Below are 21,526 nucleotides of genomic sequence, written 5' to 3'. Positions count from 1 at the left end.
TGGTTTGACAATTGCTTGGTTACCTTTTTAGTGAAGGTGCAAGAGCTGTGGGAATCATATTAACGGGGAAAGAGGAAATATATGTCTTCTTTTCCTCTGTTTTTCCTTAGAAAAATACCAACATTCTGCTCCCAGAACCATGAAAAAGTTATAAACAATGTGCATGTATTGGTTTTATCTACATTTATCTGGCTTGGAGTTATTTCTTCCTCTATCCCTGACCTTAAAAGGGAAAAGGTTTCAAAACTTCTAAATGCTCCTGGTAGGCTTCAAGAGGTTCTTTGATTTTTTTTTTTTTTTTTTTTTTTTTTTTTTTTAATTAAAAGGACAGATTTTGGTTTTTTGTTAAAAGGACAGAGAGTGTAGAAAGAAAGTATCTCAAATGGGAGGAAGGCTTAAAATAATCCATGTAACTTCCATTTACACTTAGAGGAATGAGAGTCTGTCAGCTCAGACTTACCCTGCAATACAATGATTCAGGGACAGAGCAATACCACTTGAAGGTCACTTTCTGAGCATGAGACTTCCTTAGAGCATGAAATGAATTGGAACAGAGAGATGTATTCTGAGTGTCTCCATTACTGCAGTCCTATGAAATGTAAACCACAAATCTGTCATCTTCCCTGCCCCCTCCGATGCAGAGCTCCTTCAAATTAAGACAATGAAAATAAATCACTTTACAGAATTAAAAAATGTGTTTAAAATAAATAAAGGGAGGGAAGGGAGCTTACTGGACACTTAGGTGCCAATCACAGATTTATTCTAATCCACTACTTTTGTCAGTTTGTGGAATTCATCCCATTTAATTTGTCAAACTCCAACACCCATTTAAAATTAAAATGTCAGATTCTTCCCTGATTTGCACACAAGTTCTACTTTAGTGAGACTGTAAAGACATAAAATTTGGAAAAAAAACTTTATTCAATATGGTTTGCCCCACTACACAATATATAGTTATGTGACATATTACTATGAACACCTATGTTCCTCCAAATAAAACACATACCACACTTTCAATAACTTTTGTGCTAAGTCTTTCACGCAGTGAAATTTCTTAAGGCATTTATGATTTATTTTTTTAAACATTCCTGCAAATGTCAGTGGCTGTTAACATCTGAATCAAACTGTTCCCAGTTCATGTGACTGGAAATGGTGCCCAGAGCAAAAAAGCCAGACATTCTGACTCTCGTATAAGTATAGTCTGTGTGGAAATGTTTCTACTGAGCAGAAGTAGAACTTGCTGAGTTCACATCAGAATACATTTTGGCAGGAAACAAGGTAAGGCTGCCTTATGACCACTTTATTATTATTATTACCTTTATTAAAGGTATGTTTGGGAAATAAATGGTCTAAGAGCTGAAGAAAAACACAATGACCTGCTAAATAAGGATTCTGGCTGGACACAAGGCTAAGTGGCCCACATATTGGTGGCAGTATCTGAAACTTTTCTGGGATTAGATTGGAATTACCTCACAGGTAGAAGGCTGAATTTGGGGCTTTAGCTTATAGCCACTCCAGGGAGCAGTTCTGAACAGCCTTAGGCTCTTAAGAGGTTTTCCACCTTTTAAGTAGAAGGAATGCCACACAGCAACCAGCTGTGCATAAGGGTAAAGGGCAATTTTAGCAATGAAGACTGAAAGAGATAAACCGAACTCTATGCACATGTGAATGAGATTTATTTGGAGTGTCGCATGGGTGGTATCAAAGACAGAAAACTGTGCCACTCAGAGATGGCTGGACTGGGAGCAGCTGTAGACTTGCATTTGCCTCCAAAGGTGTTAGTGCAGCTAAAGATATTTAAAATATAACACTTGACATATGCACATACTTTCAGAGAAATTGGAAGATCTAAAAGCACAGCAGAAAAGCTGTAACTGAATACCTAACTCCCTATGAAGCTCCCCGTCCAAAAGAGAAAAGCTTTTTTTGTTATCATTGTAAAAATTTCGATCATAATTAAAGATTCAGATGAGTTCTCTAAACTTTATCTGTCGTTTAGGAATAAGCCTTTTTTAAGACTAACCACTGGATGGCCAATGTAGATAGTTAGGGTATGTGTTTAGACACTACTTTACTGAAAGAAGGAACAGGGAACAGTAATTAACTCCTTCTCCCCAGTCTCCAGCTACCTTCTCTCGTTGTTACCCGATACTGTTTGCGTGTTCTCGGCTACACGGAAGCAAGCAGTAGCTTCAGAACATGACAGCTGTAGTGCTTTGTTTCTCTTCTCTTTGCTTTGCATCCTGCTTACAGCATGTGCACAAGAGGAGAGGAACAGGATAGAGAAGCAGCTCCACCACACAGGAGGTTCGCTGCTTTGGCAGGACAGCATTTGTGTTCCAGTGCAACTACAGGGCAGGGTCTTCAGGCTGCCTACATAACACTGGACTTATATTTATGGGAACCAGGCTACCTGACTGAATGGATGGATTGCTTGGGGTTTTTTTTTTTCCTTTCATCAAAAAAGTTCTTTCCTCCGTGCCTTTAAGTGGAGCTATCGTGGCAGCTAAGAAAAATAGGTGTCAATAATTGGACAAAGGAGACTAATAAAATAGCCTTGTTGTGGTGCCAAACTGTGCTTGTCCTATCTATGCTGGATGTGGATTTTGTTTTAAAGAAAAATCCTCAAAGAAAAACATGATGAGTGTGTTAAATAAATAAATAACAGATAATGATGCATTAGAGCAGCTCGTATTCAGTCTTCCAGGATCTGCAAGTGTTTTCCCTAAGCTGAATTGCTATCATTATCTTACCATTTTTAACTGATAAAAAGTTATGAGTTGTCTAGGGATGTTGAGTGAGAAGCAGGGGGAAATCTTACCACAGACAAAAAGCTATACCCCCCATGTTTAAAAATAACAAACCAAGTAGGCGGCTTAGTACATCAGACCTGTTTTATCTGGTTTGAGATGATAAATGAGGTGGCAATATAAACCCAGTTTTTGTGGATATTTCTTTAGCAGAAGAAATGGTGTAATATATATGCAAAAAGCCACAAACCACTGAAATAACTAATACCACATAATCAAAGTTATATCTGTGTGCCTGTAGAAACCAGTTGCACTCAAGAGTGCAGAAGAATTCAAAAGCATCTTGTTTTGAGGTTTTATTAAGAAATTTTTTAACAAAGAAGTCAGAGAATGTTTTTTCATTAAGTCTTTATACAAATGGCTCTATAACAGAAAAATCTAGATGTGCCAGGCTTAAGTAGTGAGAACTTACTGTAGATATGAAACAGTCTTTGTAATCAATTCTAGTTACTGAAATTCTTAGTGTTTACAAAATACCTGTAAGATTTCTCAGTCTGATTCAGCAGATGGCAAGAACTCAAAATACCCCAAAACTCAGCAGTTTTCAAAGTTTATCGTCATACTGAACATATACAATGATTTTTGTGATTTATGTGTACACACATTCCTGACCTGGATCAAACTTCCTTACCTTTTTTTTTAGTAAATTAATTTTGCAGCAGAAGAAGAGAATTATTTGTTCTATCTCAAGATCTGAAGTCAAAAAATATTTACGTGTTCAAAATTTTAATCCTTACCTATACTAAATTCCTTATAATGTCTTCACAATTGTACATAAGAAAATTCAGTTTCTTTCCAATGCTTTAATCATTACATTCTGATCTGGAGGTTTCCTGCTTCATCCAACAGCCTGGGTCTTTAATATCTTTTCTATCAGAAATTTATGACTTTCTTCAGTGTTGTACTCTGTAGCACAGCAGTTTATATACAGGCTATATTTCAATGGAGAGTTTAAATTTGCATTCTCTAAAGCTGCCTTTACATATACTCATCATAAATATTTCAAGACTCTCTTCTCTGCACTTATTTTCATGATAGAATTGGAGGAGAATGTGGAATGAAATGTAATCAAAATAGAATAATAACTCACAGCAGACACTATCATTAGAGGAATTTTTAAGTAACTTGATACTCTATCTCTTTGAAATATAAGCTATACTGCATGCTAATATTTGAGTAAGAGATAGTTTTCTAGGTCATGAACAAGATATTTCTGTCTTTTATCTGTATGCCTTCCTCAGAAAACAGTGGGCAGGATCTATTCATTTCAAGCTACAACAACAGGAGTACCAAGGGTTCTAGGACACATCTGGAGCAGACCCTAATTGAGGGATCAAGGCAGCTGTGTCAAGATATATATATATATTTATAAATAAAGACAACTTTGGTGTGGGTTTTGCCTTAACGTCTCCCTGAAATCCTCCATGCAGTCAGGGCTTTAATTGGCAACATAAGCAGCCTATTAATACATTATTTGAGCTAATGCCAGTTTAAGGAACTGTAACTCTGCTGAGGACCATAGGAGTTGAATTTGAAAAGTGTATATATTTTATGCTTTTTATATCTTTAAAAGGAATTATTACAGATATGAAAATTTTCTGACTTATATTATCAGAAAAATCTTATATCCTGCATACTGCTAAAGAGATGTTTATTCACAGCTATTTCCAATTGACTTATTCCTGCCTATGCAGACAGTCTTGAGAACTGTGGTTTAATGGAAAGCCATCTGATTTCCTTTCTGGGACACAGCTGGATTTCCACATCAGAGGGAGTAATGTCAGACTCTTAATATAAAATTTCACACAGAAACTTTGGACTGCTTAGAACCCTGTTATGGCACTTGATATATTTTATATTAACACTGAGTTAGAAGGAACATAAGAAGCTTGTGTCTAATCAGATATTGACATAATGATTGAAGAAAAACAATTGTGTCATGAATAGTCCCTAATGGGAGTGAATAATAGTAAGTTCAGTAGAGTGGAACAGAAAGAAAGCAAGATCTGTAAATATCCTGTCAAATTCTTTTCTCCTTGTTTCTCAGACTGATGTAATGATCTGACAAGATTGAAATAAGGTGCATTTTCTAATATTGCATATTTCTGCTTTATCTGTAGATGTCTTGTGCCCTAAATTAAATAAAAAATAAAAATATAAATAAATGAAATCAAAATCAACAAAAATCACCAAGCAGACTCCCCAAAACCCGAGACTTTGTCTTCTGCTATGTTTACAGGGTCCTTAGAGCACAGTGAGCTCTTGATCTATATTAGAACCTAGTGTCAATATTGGTCCTGTCATGAGTTTCCTTCTCTTTCGCATACTCACATTGAGCTATAGCATCTTGCCACAAAAGTAGTACTGGTAACAGCAACGGCTGAAAAGAAAGCTTAATACATCAACGTGAGTAATTATATGTTTCTGCAATTGTGCAAGAGAAGTCCAGCACTTTGGTATCTGTGGGGCAGAAAAGCTCTTTGCTTTGCTTGAGAATTCATTGAGAGCTTGAGAATTCATGTATTTGGATGAAATAGAAACATGAGGCTAATTTCTACACCCACAGATAAGCCACACAGAAATCAGAGAGTTCAAGGCAGTTCTTCCTTATGATGTATTACAGAAAAGACTGATCTTCCATCTGTCTTCAGTTTTCCTTTTCCAATTCTTCCTTTACTTTCCTTAGCTTCTTTATAACACTATATTGTGATTGAGCATTTCATGTCATATTCATCCCATGTCAGTGACACGTATGCTCTGTACTGTCCTGAGCTTTTGTGTAGCTTATTGTCCTTTGATTTGAAAGTACTGACAGATTTAGCACTCTTTCTTTTCCCACTTTACACATACTTGCTGTAAACATGAAACAACCACTTTATTTTACCAGGCCAAGAGTCTATCCTTTCCACATTAAGAATCTATTTCTAGTTCATATTTTCTAGAAGGCTACTGGTATTTGTCTATCAAATACCTCTTTGCTGCACTGTGATGCAAAAGCGAAAGCAGTGAAAGGCAGGGGGAAGAGAATAAATGTAATTGAGTTAATGAGGTTATCCATGTGAGTCTACTTAGATTATCAGCTCTCTGGAGTAGGAATGATGTGCTTGTAGCACTTTGCTTAGTGTTTGGTGCAACTGGTCCCACCTTTGACTGACGTGTCTGTGAGCACAAAACACAGCTAACATGATAGCACACCCTGAACCAGGCACCCAGCACAACTGTTTGGAGTTGTGAGACTCAGTCAAAACAAACAAACCAACTCCCTTATCTAAGGACATTCATTAATAGGAATGACAGACTTGTGGAATTAAATTTCCCATTGCTTACTGTTAGAGTGTTTCCTACAACATTGTCTATACTGACAACTGCTGGAAGCTTGCTCTTGAACCAGATGTATCTGCAATCCAAATCCCCTTTTTTTTTTTTTTTAATTTTTCCGGTAATATATCCTGAAATATTTCAGTATCTGTGGATATTGGGCAGATTTCTGGCACAGAAGCAACTAAAGCACCAGATTATAATGGAAACACCCTATTTAAAAGTCACAAGTCTTCTTATGACTTTTTTTTCTTCTTTAGACTATGCTAAGGTAGCCTAACACTACTTTAGTAAAGCAGACACCTCCTGTAATAACACCCCAGGTGATCTGGCTCAGGGAAGACCATCAGAATTTTGTTAATTGAACATTTAATCGTTTTTTTCCCCAGATGGTGTTTTTCCCTTGGTGCTGAGTACATTATTTTAAAAAATTGAAAGGTAAGACCTCTTAGGGCATATTTTATCCTTCGTATTGTAAACACATACAAAAAGATGAGCTGCTCTATGGACAGTTCACACAAAGTGTCTCTAAGTTTAATTTAGGGCTGTTCCTGAGTGTTTAAATTTTGTTTACTTGAACATCTTTCCTGAACACAAATGAAACGGAAAAGTAATGTCATTTAATGTGTGAAACTGACCAACTCGGATGTTGGGAAGGACTCTGCTTTCTAAATAATTTTATGTAAGCTCTTAATATGAAGATATTGGCAAGGTTGGGGACAGATCACAGTAAAACATTTGCTTGAAATTTTTCTTGCCAGTTGTTGCATAACTTAATGCTTGTGTATTACTTCAGGTTCTATAACTAATTTCCTAAAGCACTCTAGGCTGCCACATTTTCATAGAATCATAGAATTTGCTTAGTTGGAAGGGACCCATCAGGATCATTGAGTCCAACTCCTGGCCCTAAGCAGAACACCCCAAGAATCACACCATGTTCCTGAGAGCATTGTTCAAACACCTCCTGAGCTCTGATAGGCCTGTTGTTGTAACCACTTCCCTGTGGTGGACCATGTTACAGTTTTAGGAGAAATTAAGACCTTGACCAAGCAAGCATCCCTCAATTATAACTCCCTACACTCTTTGCAATTCTCTCACACCTAAATTTTCAGTAATTAAATATAAATTTCCTTAATCTCTTTTCTACATTTTTTCACAGTGTAAACTCTATCTAAAAATATAGGGAGGCAAATATTTAATTCTTTCCTTTCTTTCTGATCAGTTCTGTTTGGATTGTGACACTGCAGAAGACTGGAATCCAACTAAGGGTATTCACAAAGGGAAAATGAATCTGCTGCATAAAGCTAAAGTAAATTGTATAAAAATTATAGAAAAAAATAGATGATGAATACAGAACATCCTTTACATTGTCAGTCATGTCTTGACAATATTTGAAAGACATGGGCATTAACATTTACTAATGTTATCCAAGAACCAAGATATGGAAGGCAAAAGTAAAAGCAATTAAAATGTCTGAACTGTAAACTGGTGAGATAATTTCATTGTATTCCTTATCCACAGTAATACATGAAAGAAAGTGATGCTTGGTCCTACATGCTTCTACTCATTACTGACTATCTGTCAAGAGTTGGAAGTGACTCCTTCCATCATAGTCACAGCTGTGCCTCTAGGTACAGTTAACAAGACTTTGGATTAAAAGATAAAAAATGAGTGATGATACACCATTTAAGGACAGGACAGTTATCATGTGTAGAAGAGAATGAGGTTAGTTAGCAGAAGGGAGAAATGGCACTGCAAGGGGAGGTGCATTAGAAACTGGCAAACCAATTAAAGTGTTTGAAATGATCAACAGCTTCAGAAAAAGGAATTAATGAAGATAAATTAGTATAGGAAAAGAGGTGCCATTTTTCATCTAGAAGCAGGTCACCCATCATATTGAGGATATTCTTGGTCTGTGGATTACCTTGGATAAGTCAGGAAATGAGACAAGATATCAAACAAAAAAATTCTTTTATACAGCAGTGGTGGAGACTAAGTCAAACGAGTTGCTCGGGACAAAAAAGACAGTAGGACAGTTGATACTAGATACTTGGTCAGTTGAAGACGTTGAAGTTGAGTAAGACGGCATAAGACTGAAAGACTGGGAATGGGTATAGTGAGCAGAACAGCGATCTGGTAAAATTTTAAGTTTCTATTGCTCATGGAATGAACATTCAGTTCCCTAACTAGATCACACTAATTGTTCTATTTATTTAGCCCTACAAAAGCTGTAGTGGTGGCTTCTATGCATGTCATAATACCTTTGATATAGAAATCTCATCATCTTAATTGAATTTCATTACCTTTGTCTGGGCATCTGGGTTATTTATCTGTTATTTATTATGTTTCTTCTGTCTTACTGTAGTTAAATAGTTTGCCACCTGTTCATCTGCAACATACTTCCTTTATTGCCAATCAGGACCTTAACTCAGCTTATTATGATAACCATTCAGCTGACAAAAGGAAAGACATTTAAACCACAAAACCAGTAGGAATTCACTGTGCTAATTAGGCTTTAGGTCCCTCATGCTAAGGTCTAACTGAGGACATAATACATAAATTATGGTTTGAGCCCACTTCACATAGTTACAGCCGTCTCCATGTAGTTAATTTCCACCACAGCTAGTTCAGCCTAGTGAGGCAGCCAGGACAGCTTGGGTGTTAGCAAGCACTGTGTGTAGGTGGACTTCTAGCCCAGCTGATGTCCATTGTCCTGCTTTCTAATTGCCAAAAGTATTTGAAACAATGCAACAAATGAGTACAAAATCAAAATAATCACATTTTTTAAACCTCCCTGAGTGTTTTACAGAGAGAGTTTGCCCCAGGGTTGTTTCCACTATGGAGAGCATAATGGCAATTGACAGGAGAATGGTTGGTGTTTCAACAAAAAATGAAAGCTGATCAAACGCTCTCTTTTTTTAATTTGACACAAATTTTACACATCCACATGTGTACATGCAACAGAATAATAACTGATGCCCAAAATAAGAGAGTAAAAAATTAATATCATTTATTCTCTTCACATATTTTTAAATCAAAGTTATTGGTTGAGATTTTAAAAAACTTTAAAGACTCTCAGGAAAAACTGATCTTTGTCAATTTTTCCTTGAGACTAGTAGGTAATTTCTGCAGTAGAAAAGATAAAATTAGAGTGCTAAGTACTTTCGTTAATCTCTTGTCTCCTGCAGAAAAGGACTAGGCTCAAAAATACGCCATTGTTTCATGACATTTTGGGCTCTCTGCAGGCAAAAAGGTTCAGTGATACGATCAAAGTCTACATTTTTCAAACCTGTCATTAAGTACTCTGGGAGTTGTCCAAGAAAACCAACAAGACAATATGTAATTTTCCACTTGATTTAACAGAATATGTTCTTTTCTAAGGAATGAAAATGAGGAGGCCCAGTTTCCTACAGTTTTGTGTTCTTTGTTCCTTTCTCTATCCTCTAGTACAATAAATCTTGTCCACTCTCAGTTTTTCCTATGAAATGCTTGCTTGTGGTGGGTTGTCCTAAACTACGTTAATCCTGTTTGATTGACTGACACAGCCAGTTCTGCTTATCTTTCCCCCTCTACGTAAATAGTGATTCTGCACATGTATGAATTTTGCAGGGGTTTAATGGTTTCCATCTTAAAAGTTTGGTTGGTGTTTCCTACTGTGTTCAAAAGCTATTATGATGTCTGAAGAAATAACCTTATTGCTTAAATTTCATTTGTTAGGAAATAAAAGACTGATACTCCTATTTTTTTTATTGTACTTTACAGTGGTTTAAATGGTAGAAACTGTTTTTTCTGTGCTTTGACAGTCTGGTCAGCAGATATTTTGCTAATTATTTTTTTCTTGGTGTAGCCTAAACTGTGTTGCATTGAATTTGTTTGGCACATACTAACAAACAGATGCTGGCAATCTGCATTCAACATAGAATTTGTCTGAAATAAACTTTGTTCAAGGAAGAGGGGAAGCTATGCCACAAGATACCTCACTTTTCAGTTGGTAATAGGGAACAAGCCAGATTTTCAGACTTCCTCATTGCTTGGGTTTGGATGCAGCAGTAGTGTAGTACACTGTGCTCCAAATGCAGGAGTATCTGGCTGTAGGATTTGCAGAGGCCTGGACTTTTGGAGCCTTCTGTGACCTAACCCTGAAATGTAATGCATACATCTCCAGAATGCTGGCAGGGATTTGACTGCAGCTGTTCAGCCAACTCCCCCTGCATGAGTAACTGTGATAGGTTCTGTAGAGCATTTATGATGAAAAGTACATTTTACAATAAAGAAGTAGTAAGAATATGGAAATGCAAAGGGAAAACAATAAAGCGACTTACTGGAATGTGTATGAGTTTTGCTGTGTCGAGCTGGTCATATTTTTAAACAAAAAGAAGCTCTATTTCACAATGCATAAATGTATTATTGCATTTAGGTGAAGAATTCAGGAGGTTAAATGCTTCATAGAGATTTTGGCTCCTAGCCAGTGGCCTTTTGCAGCATGTAGTTGGCAAACATTGCATTGCTGGAGACACTGCTTTTTCAGATACATTAATTTTAAATGATAACTCTCACTAGATAGAAATTATGAGAAAGAAAGTTCAGCATGATGTAGCAGGCATTTGAAAATCCTAGTCAATATTTTTTCATGCACTAAATAAAAGTTCCTAAGTAAGTCAAATCTCACCTAGAATCATTGCTTGCTAGGTTCAAGCTCCTTGAACCTTCCTAAAGGAAGCCTTTCAACAGGTAAACTAGGTTTCCCAGTAGCTGGATCACCCCTACTTAATATAAATACAATGCATACGGCATGATTTCATACTGCTTAAACAAGTAATAAAAGAAAAAGCAGAATCTCATATCCACTAGAAACTAAATGAAGCAAGGGCAGGACCAGCTTTAATCCTGGCCACTATGGTCTCTTAATTTACTTCATATTTTCTGATCTTCTGACTTGTCCCTTGCCAGTCACGCCTAGAGCTTGTCAAGTCCTAAAAGACAATTCTCCCTATGGCTGAAAGAGATGGGACTGTGGGGGCAGGAAAAAATTTTCAGCTGCTTGGAGCATGACTTTAGCAATATAAGGGAATATTTAATGGTAGCTGATGCCTTCTGAGAAGATAAATTTTACATCGTGCTCAAAATGGCGGCCAAGGAAGGCTTCTTGATGCCACAGGACAGCAGGAACCGAGACCAGGTTCCAGCACTGGGCTGACAAGAATGAGCATGAAAATTCAAGCTTTAGTAACATAGATGGGTGGAACATCTCGGTCTGCTAAAACAAGTTTTTCTTCACACCCTCTGCATTACCATATGCCAGTAAGTAATGCGACACCAGAGCACTTTAAAACCCTGCTGTTACTCTATGTACCTTTATCTCCAAACCAAACCCATGCTCATTTAGCAACTCATTAAAATTAATCTCTGCAGCATGTGTATGGCAGATGTGAAGATGCCCTGCAGCCATGTCTTCTCAGGGAGTGGTGTGAGAGGAGGGTGGAGAGCATACAGCGCTGGCGGAGCAGAGCCCAGCTCCGAGGGCACTGTCATGGCATCTGGGCCCTGTAGTACAGTGCTGAGGCTCTCACGCTGCTGCTGCCCCAGCCTCAGCCCACCTCTGTGTGAAGCCTGAGTCCCTGGATATTGAGATTCAGCCCCCTCTAGTCAGCCTCTACCCTGGCCTGCCATGTTGTGTCTTAAACCCAGGAGAGCACCTGCCCTTGGCTGCAGCAGCCTCATCACCCTCCATACTGAGTGTCCCAGCAGGAAGTGACAGGACAAAGAGCCCAAGTTTGTAGCCTGACCAGCCACTTTGGGCTCCTGGAAGAGCTGGCTGTGAGTACAGAGCCTGTTCCTCAGCCACTGTGCAGGGTGCTATGGGAACACGGGGCACAGTTCATTCTCTGCCCTCCACATCTTTGCTGCACAGTGGTGATGGTGCAGCATCACTGCCAAGAAACTGCTTTGGGTCCTTTGTGTCTTGCCAGCACTCCTGTGGATTAAACCCTTTCCTGGGGTCCTATGGGTGAAGCCTAACCCTGCCCAAAGGCTTGTCCTCCAGCAGGCACAGCCTGAGGCAGTAACAGGGTGTTATCTCCACTCTACTGGGACTTGCTCAACAACTAATATTGAGAACCAAATGAAATATCACAGCCAGTAAATCATGGTGAAAACTCATCCACTCCAAGAGAGATGTGTCTCTTCGGAGCAGGCTTCCCTAGGTACCCCTCTTTTCCTCCAGGCAGCCTGTGTTTGCCATAGGTCCAAACTACCAGGATGCCAACTGGTCACCAGCGTTTTTGTAAGGAATTGGAGGGAACATTCCTGACCCAACAGGAGGGCAGTGCTCTGCCTTGGCTGCGCTCCAGGAGGCTGAGTCCTGAACCCAGGTGTGGGCAATCACTGCTGCCCTTCCCCTCCCAGCTGATCAAGGGGATAGGCAGGCAGTGCTGGGGGATCTGCTCACCCTTCCAGGGAGGCTGCAGGAAATGGTAACTATCTTGAAGATAATCACAATTCTGTAACAGGTCTTGCATTTTTAACAGGAATATGTTAACATGAAGGTCTCTGGGAGCACAAAGATGATATATCTTGAGTTGTAAGTTTTGACTCTCCTCTGTGTGTTGCCATTTGCACCTCCTCAGCTTTGGAAGAGAGTGAGAGATGAGGAGGATCTCAGGTCTATGCCTGCAATCTCACACCTCAGTGGTTCTGGCTGGGCACTGCAAATACTGAATCAGGCAGGCAGGCTTCCTGATTAGCCTCAGTAGCTTGTTGACAATTTATACCAAGAATAAGTTAAGAACTTATTAAGAATAAGTTATACTAACTCTGAATGAGTTACTATCACTCTTAAAAATGAAATATCCTGCTTGAACACCTAAATCCTTTTCTTTTCCCCATTTAGTTTCTGTTGAAATTCTGTCTTTTTTTGGTGGAGAATATTGGAATACTTTGTTAGCTTTTAAAATGTAGCTTACACTGATGCCAAAATGTTCTGGTTTCTTGCTGAATTTCTTTTTGATAACATATTTTTCCTTAGAAGCTAAAAGACTGACTGAGAAAAAACAGACCCCAAAACATTAACTTTTTTTAAAATGTAATATATCTAAACTTTGGAAATATCTATGGCTCTACATTATGTGGGTTTTTTTTGAAGAACTGACTCATCAGGATGTGCTCTGTGAAGACTTCTAGGAAATAATGCACCTACGTGATTAAAACTATTCTAAGTTTCTAGTTTCTAATTTAAAAATTAAGATTGATCTTTAACTTGACTTTCTTACAAGCCTACCTGTGTCAATGGCTTGGTTTTGCAAAACAATTTGCAGAGTAATCACTACTGGTGAGTTATCAGTAGTTGTAATGAAAGTGTATGGGTTCTGCCAGGCAAGTTTACAGAGAAGGAAGGAAAGAGAGTGTTTTAGAACATTAAAGTAGTTCTACACTTCTGTTACACATTCAGGCCATTGTATCTTTATATTACTCGTGCAGTATGTTAATTTCTGGCAGGTTTTAGTGGGAAAAGAGTTTTTAAGTGAGGTTGGAAGATACAAGTACTCCAGTTGTAATCAAGGCTTAGATCCTTGTCAGTTCTAGTCAGTGAAAATACCCATCAGGGTATTATTCTACTACTATGGTTCTCTCAAACTGTGCCTTAAGTAATTCTTTCTGTGTATCTTCAACTGGACTGAAATTATATGCTCTTTCAAAAGCCTTTTCCAAATACATAATAATGATGCAAGAGGTAAAATACTAAAACAAAGTAGAAACTAAGTAGGATAGCAGAACCCAAAAGCAGGAATGGAGTAAAAAAGCAAAATCACTTAACATGCTCTTGCAGGTTTTGCTATACTAGATCTTGTTAGTATATTTATAATTTTTAAGTGTTAAAGGTGGAAAAAAATAGATGTTTGACTTGGTTAGATAAGAGAAAACTAAAAAAAACCCAACCCAAATCATCCCACTGAGTATACAAAGTCATCTGATCCACATAAAACACTCAAGTTTTGTAGACAAAAGGTTTCTCAAGCCTGAGCCACAGGCCCCTCAGAACAGGGCTTACGTCAGAGCAGTAAGTGACCAAGAAGCGCAAGGAAGAAATGATAGTTCAAAATAATTTATTTGCATGTGTCATTGTATTCTTTCCAAACTGAATAAAGAGAAATTATTACTATATAACCAGAGCCTATATTTTTAAAGGTATTTAGAAATCTTTGGAAAAATAAATAGTGTGTGTCTTGGGGGGAGGGGAGGATATGCCTGTATAGTTTTTCAAATGTGAATGATACTCCTTCTTCTTTAATGTATATTAAGGCAGAGGAAAGAAGCGAAATCTCTGTTAGGAATTACACTGAAAGTAGGAGTTAGATAAACCAGTAGATTGTTTCCCTGGAATGATGTATTGGTTTAAGCAATCCCTGATGGAAGGGAAGTTCACAGCTGTGAGGAATACATAAATTCTTTCAAAGAAACTGAACATAATAGACCAGACAGTTAAGAGATGGTAAATTATAAGCAGAAAATTTATCTAATTACTACTTGTTTGGTGTTGAACCAAAGTACTGGACTGCTAAACTGATCCAATTTGGCAATTTGGCATTCTCGAGCCCTTTTCCTTCTATTCCAGTTATTTTAATTCTAAATTTTAAAAGTGGAAGGAAATACGTCTGAAAGTTCAGGAAATGTATTTATGAAGTATTGATGCTTATACATCTAAAGCAAAAATTAAGGAGAAGCAGCAACAGATTAAAACTTTTGCACAAGCTTCCAAAATAGTTAGGAAATGTCAGCATCTAAATCAATTATTAAATATGTAGGGCAAAATAGATGAGTACTTCACTGTATCTTTTTCCTTAGTAGAGTTTGAATACTGCTATTTTTCTTATTTGTTTTATCTTGTTTTGTGCCAGATGTTCTTATCAGGGAAAACAATGGTGACGTGTTTTAATATTGATGAGTTGATTCTCCTGGGAATAATAGTGTATCTACCTTCTCAGAATACAAATTGTGGGAGGCTTTCTATAGCATAATTACCACAACACATTGAATTTTAAGTGCAACTATTTAAAACTGTGGAAAGAACTTTCTGTTTATTATCTTTGTTTTATCTATTTAAGAGGAGAATGACTCTTCTTTTAAAATTATGTACTGTTTTGATGGCCTTTAAAAAGCAAGCATATAAATCAGCAGTGGTAATGTGTAATCTGTCAAAGCAGCATATGCTTAAGCACCTTATAAACTATTAAATAATCATAATATTTCTCTTTCCAAGTTTGTTAGTTTATTTGTTGAAGCAATTGCAGAGCAGTTGCAGAGTAATTAAAGTACTTTACTTTAACTTTTTTTTTTTTTCCCTTCAGGAACTTGAAGTACCGATATTATAAATGATTTGGTGACAAGCTGAGCTTACAATGCAGGCAATAAAAACCGTGGAAAAAGAAGTGACTTTTATAAAGGAAATACTTTTCACAGAATCCTTCCTCAAGCACCAAGAGTGCAGCAGAAATCGGGAGAGCAGGCAGCTCCAAGTGCAGCAGCCATTGGAAGGAGCTGTCTGCAGCTCTCAGTGCTGTACTGAGCATGTCCCAGCGGAGCCCAGTGCAAGCAGCACATTATGCAAAAAGGCAGCTCTAGCAGATGGGAGAGAGGCACAGCAAGCATTTGCTTCACTTGCATCACCACCGCTTGAAAACAAACCTGGATTGCTAGGGGGGATCTCGCCAGCAGGCCAAAGGAATGAAATCCGGGAGGATGGCTTGATTGTCAAAGGTGTTGCACTGCGAAAAATCATGGGGAATCAAGATGGGAAGCTAAAGAAAAATACAGGTGATGTGCAAGAAGGAGGAGAAGATGTCTCTGGGCCCAAGGATACGGATGGCACAAAGAAGGTATCAGGAGGCAGAAGGGGACTGGGGAAGCATGCAAAAGGTAGCGAATCGGGTAAGAAGAAGGGTAAGTCGGACTCCAGGCCCTCTGTGTTTTCAAATCTGAGGATCAGAAAAAATCTGTCCAAGGCTAAAGATGGGAATAGCAGTTCACGGGAGGATGTTTTGGAAAGCCAGGCCTTGCAGCCTGGGGAGCTGGACAGTACTCATTCAATTGTAGCCAAAACTCCCGATATAAGCATCTCTGCAGATGAAGGGGGTCTCTCAGACACAGATGTTGAACATTTTGAAATCAGAAATGAAACTGCTCCAGCTGCTGCAGAGACACAGGATGGACAAAGGACCAGCTCTGGCTCTGATACGGATATATACAGTTTCCATTCAGCCGCAGAGCAAGAGGATTTGCTTTCTGATATCCAGCAAGCTATTAGACTGCAGCAGCAGCAGCAGGGGGCAATTAACATTGGAACTGAGGACCTTGTCGCCAAAACAATGGGCCGACACATGGCTAATTCACAAGCAACCTCCTTAGATTTCGAACGGTTTTTTTCAGTAACTACCACTGACAAAGAAAGGAGCCCAGACACGGAGGGGGCTTTTCCAGCGGTATCGGAAATTGTGGAAAACCTTCCTGTCTCCGGTGCCACTGAATGTGAACCGAAAGAAGCGGTAAATGGCACAGGCTCTCCTGGTAACGGCTTATTTGAAACACAGGAACGTCAGCTATTGACTGAGGAACAGCCCGTTGCTGGAGTGGATGCTGTAGCCGGTGAACTACAAGACGGTTTGAATAGAACTGCAGTAGAAAACGGGTCTGAGACACACAGCTCCACACAACCTTCTCCAGCCTCAGTGGCGGATGCTGAGGCTAAAATTGCTGAAGTGCAGGCTGTTGATTTTCAGGGCTCAGTAACAGAGGGTGGTATTTCAGATGCAGGCCGTGATCATGCTGCTGAGACTCAGGAAGGGAAACACACTCTGTCAGCCAGTCGAGAGGAGCTGCGTAATGGTTTATCCACGGAAATGAAAAATGGCAGTTTGTCCTCTGAAGGAACAGCAGACAGTCCGATGCTTGGTTCCCGATGTTTTAAGCCCTATCTAATTAATCCCTGTTACATCAAAACCACAACTAGGCAACTGAGTTCTCCCAACCATTCACCTTCTCCCTCCCCATCCCAGAGCCCGCTTTTCACAAGGAGGCAGGATTCCGTCCACAAAAAAGAAAAAGTCTCAGTCAAGAAGAAGAGGTCTGCTAGTTTGGCAGGTTTGTTTAGTCGTTCTGCAGACTGGACAGAAGAGGTGTCTAATCACAAAAGCGAGATCACAGAGAAGGTGAGCTCTGCAGACTATTTGGAGCACAAGGGGTTTAGAGAGAAATTTCAAACAGAAAGAGTGCCTTTGACTCATTCAAGAAAGTCCTCAGGGGTCCAGGCTTCTACAGAGACATTTCCCAATGTCTTTTCAGGTGAGTGATATGTATTAAGGGTTGTTTGGCTTTGGTATTTTTTTTCCCACAACAGCTTTGAAAATATTTTTTAAATACTTTAATTCACTTAATGCAATACTTTGCATGCATTATCATCTTTACTTGTGCTGACAGCTTTAAAATCCAAGGCCTGATCTTACAAACACAGTCACATTTCATCAGTCTGGCAATACTGCCACTAAAGGAAATGCATAACTCTGAAGTTTTTCATTCTGCTTGTCTCCGTTGTCTACATCCTGTAGAAAAAGGCCGAATGCCTTAAATTATTCTTGTTGAAAAATGCTAAAAGCTGCACTGTTGTAGGCAGACCAGCTCTCTGCATAAATAGATCTTTCAAATGTGAAGCTTTCTGTAACCAGGATCCTGTTTGGGGTTTTCTTGTGCTAGGTGCTGTTCTAATGTACTGTAAACATCTGAGACCTGCACCTGGTGTTAGACTGAGGTGGTGATGAGGATTTGCTTAGTACAAAAAGGAAAAAGCCATGCAAGCACAGATGGACAGCACTTCAGAAAGGAACCAATTTCCTCTTCAGAAGGGGGGAGGAGGAAAAGAAAAAAATGTTAATGTATTGAAGGGCAGCAAAAACAGGAGAGGAGAAGGGAACGCGGGGTTGTACAATTTGGTAGCTGTGTCAGGCTGCTGCTTAGGCTACATAAGGTGACTCATTCAGTAAAGTATTCTTTACCTTGCCGGTTAGGCAGCTTGCATCCTGTCACAATGACATGGGAATAGAGAGTTCACAAATGAAGCACTGTGAGTAGATGGTTGTATTTTCCTTCACGCTGAGGTTATTTCCCCTTTTTCTGCCCCACCCCCCACCCCCCACCCCCGAAGTTTCTTTATAAAGGTAATATATTCATAAATAGGAACATTTCTGCCACATAGGAGGTATGTATACAGAGAAAACTGAGCAGCATATTCCATACATTTTTCACTTAAGGAACCTGTAGAACTAAGAGAATACAGAGAACATACCCTAAGAGCACCTGTTATAAGATAAAACTGGTTTTGTTTTGAATGAAGTCAGTTCTAGATGCATGAGCACAGTAACCATATCTGTGCACAAGCTCTTTGCAAAAAATGGAGTGAGATTTTTTTTTTTGTGGTTTTATGAAAAGTAGACAGAAGAGTAAGATTTATGAAATAAATACCTAACATTACTTTCTAGATTCAAGTCACAACTGTGTCATTCTTCAGTAGTCTTGAACAAAATTCCCCAGTTTCGGTCTAGAAAATTAGAACTCAAATTTTTTAAAACAGAAAAAGCCAGTCCCCTCTGAGACTAGCCCTCTATGAAGTGAGCTGAATCTTTTTTTGTGTTTTAAATCCCTTTCACCCATTTCTAAGACTTAATTTCAGACATACTAGTTAAACTTTTCCAATTTGAGGTGTTCACTAATTTCAGATTTATAGCATATAAAAATCACGCACTTTTTTTTTTTAGCTATCAACATTTGGCAGCTTATAAAAAGCTCAGAAAAATTTTAATTGCCACATCAGTAATTAGACCTTATAGTGGTGCTATGACAGAAATAAATTTTATGTGGTAAACTTCAAGAACATGGTATTTCTTTTTAGATACTTGTTTTCTGAGAAACAGACTTTTTGCATTTCCTCACAAGGTTTTGATTTGCTTACTAAAAATTTTTGGATTGTTTTGTGTTTTCCCACCAATACTTCAGACTGTTATTGTGAAGGGACCAGTGTCCAATGCAACAGTAGTTCTATCTCTTATGGAAATCACAGTGACCCTCATTTGCATGTACATACCAGCTGTCTTTACAGGCAGAGGACAATTATATCTTTCAGTTCATGCAGAAAAGCTTAAAGTGAGGGAACTGGAAATGACTCATCTCCATTTGGCCATTCATAGTTTTAAAAAATGTATTTACAATCTAAAATTTATCAAGAATTTAAAAATAACAAGTGGTGTACATAAAAAAGGGGAATTAAACTTCGCATTACTCTTCCCATAAACTGCCATTGCTGCAAGAGCAGAAAAGCCTCTAAATAAACCATTCTGGTCAGCAATGATTACAGAAATAATTTCCTTGTAATTTGATACTACTTGTGAAAAATGTTGTATTTTACTTGCATGCATGAGATACATTGACTTGGGGATTAGCATCAGGCTTTTAGAAATAACATTCTTTATAGTGGGATATTTGTAGCTAAAAAAAAAAAAACAAAACAAAACAAGAAAAACAAAGGAAAGGCAAACCCAAACAGCTTCTTGCCTACAGCATTAAATCCCATTTTGCTGTGCAGTTACTGCAGTGTTGTTCTGCATTTCTAACTGGAATCAAGTAAAATATTCCACAACACTTCATCATTGATTTCAATGACTGCAGGTTCTATGCAGATGATTGGCCTACTTTTGCACCATGTTGTGGTTTGGCTGTGTGCCCTTTGGTTTTCACAGTGATACATACGAACTCTTTAAGACTGCTTTAATGTAAAATGAAGATGGAAGCCAAGGACTTGAATGGCAGAGACTTTGCATATCTAATTTTGCTTTCTATAAGAAGGAAAGTACAGTATTTCGAATTTGATGCATTTCTTAGGAATGTGGTGTGCACAAATTTATGGGCATTTTGTAATTCAGGCATTTGAGCTATTTCATTTTTTATGTGGACAGCTGTATTTGAATTTGCAGTGACAGTAATTACAAGTTCTAGATTACCCAGTGCACAATGGGGCCATGGCTTTTATATTGTGGTCCCAGGGGGACAAGAGCTCGATAAGAGTTGGTTCTCTCACTTTGTTGTGTGGCAATGAATGATTTGCACTAATGTGAAGAGAGTATCTTGGTGGGAAAATGAAATTGATATTTCCAAACATTAACATAACTGAAATGAAAGAGCCAGTAGATAGATTTAGTAAAAAGGATTTCATCCTTGCATTAATTTGAGGTGCAGTGATTGCAGAGGAGCTAATAAGGGTGTCTTTTACATAAATTGAATGAGTCCCATCAGCTGCCCCAGACAGTAATTAAACTTGACCCAGACAAACCCATGCCCTTTCTAATCTCTGTTGGCTGGTTGTAACACACTTGCTGCATGAAGCTCTTTCAAACAGATCATTTACCTTTAAATTTCTCTTCAGAGATTTTTATTTGTTCTGCTCTATCTGTAAAGAGGAGACAAACAAAAAGTCCTGGTTACCATAAAACAAAACCTGAAGCCAGTACTGTGCTTGTGTACTCATGTCTGCTTTCTGACTTCTGCCACTTTATTTCACTTCCATACTGTTTTAATGTTGTCTTCCCACTTCCAGTTCCATTGCAGTGTCTACAGGCATATACAGAGGTCTTAGTATAGATAAGTATGCGAAAACTCGAAAAAGTTGGATCAAAGTTTATTTCCGAGGCATAAAGTAGACCTTTTAAAATGCTTTTTCAAGGCTTTTTTTCTTTCTGATTCATGTGATGACACACACACAATATGGATTTGTATCTGTTGGCATCCTGAGTAGACTTTTTATCAGGCAGCTGTTATTTAAGATTACTTATGGTTTTCTGTTTCACTGATGATGTTTGTTAGCAGTAATACAAACGATTCTTTTATCAGATGAGGTATAGCCTCATCTATCTAAGGGAGATGCCCAACAGCAGCCCTACATGTGGTATGTGATCACACACTACACTGAGTGTTGCTAGCAAGCATCTGAAGGGAAAGATCCTCCTCCTTTTGCCTAGTACACACAAAACTCGGGGGAGGGGGGAGTCCAACACTGCACTTCTACTGTACTAAAATGTGCTTGAAAGTGGCCTGCAATATGTTATTGAAAGATGGGTGAGTACTGATCTGTTGCGTTAATGTTACTGTGCCAGAACCCCAATATGGGATTTGGAGAAATGTGAGTAATTTCACTGGAATCCAGTGCTGCCAGGCTTGTTTTGATGGGATCTCATGATTAATACTTTGATCTTTATCTAGAACTTCATTGGGAGTAGCAGATTTTGGTCATGGGATTGAGTGGCTCTGTCTGTTGGGCAACCACATTCTGACCAGCAACTGCATTCTGAGGTATGACTGGGAGC

The 21,526-nt window shown here is 38.5% G+C and overlaps 1 protein-coding gene across 4 annotated transcripts in view; it reads left to right on the top strand.

Annotated features, from left to right (window-relative positions):
• The first annotated feature begins 1,213 nt into the window (after positions 1 to 1,213).
• Positions 1,214 to 21,526, top strand: part of FMN2 (formin 2) — a 166,291-nt gene continuing 145,978 nt past the window's right edge. For all 4 annotated transcript variants that reach the window (XM_032102204.1, XM_032102201.1, XM_032102203.1 and 1 more), the window contains exons 1-2: positions 1,214 to 1,278; positions 15,473 to 17,462. In XM_032102204.1, coding sequence (XP_031958095.1) covers positions 15,524 to 17,462 — 1,939 coding nt within the window. In that variant the 5' untranslated portion in view covers positions 1,214 to 1,278; positions 15,473 to 15,523. The remainder of the gene's footprint in view (positions 1,279 to 15,472; positions 17,463 to 21,526) is intronic.

Source organism: Corvus moneduloides, chromosome 3 (genome assembly GCF_009650955.1).
Source record: "Corvus moneduloides isolate bCorMon1 chromosome 3, bCorMon1.pri, whole genome shotgun sequence".
NCBI lineage: Eukaryota > Metazoa > Chordata > Aves > Passeriformes > Corvidae > Corvus > Corvus moneduloides.
The sequence above is the reverse complement of the archived record's forward strand: the minus strand, read 5'-3'. Positions and strand labels throughout refer to the sequence as shown.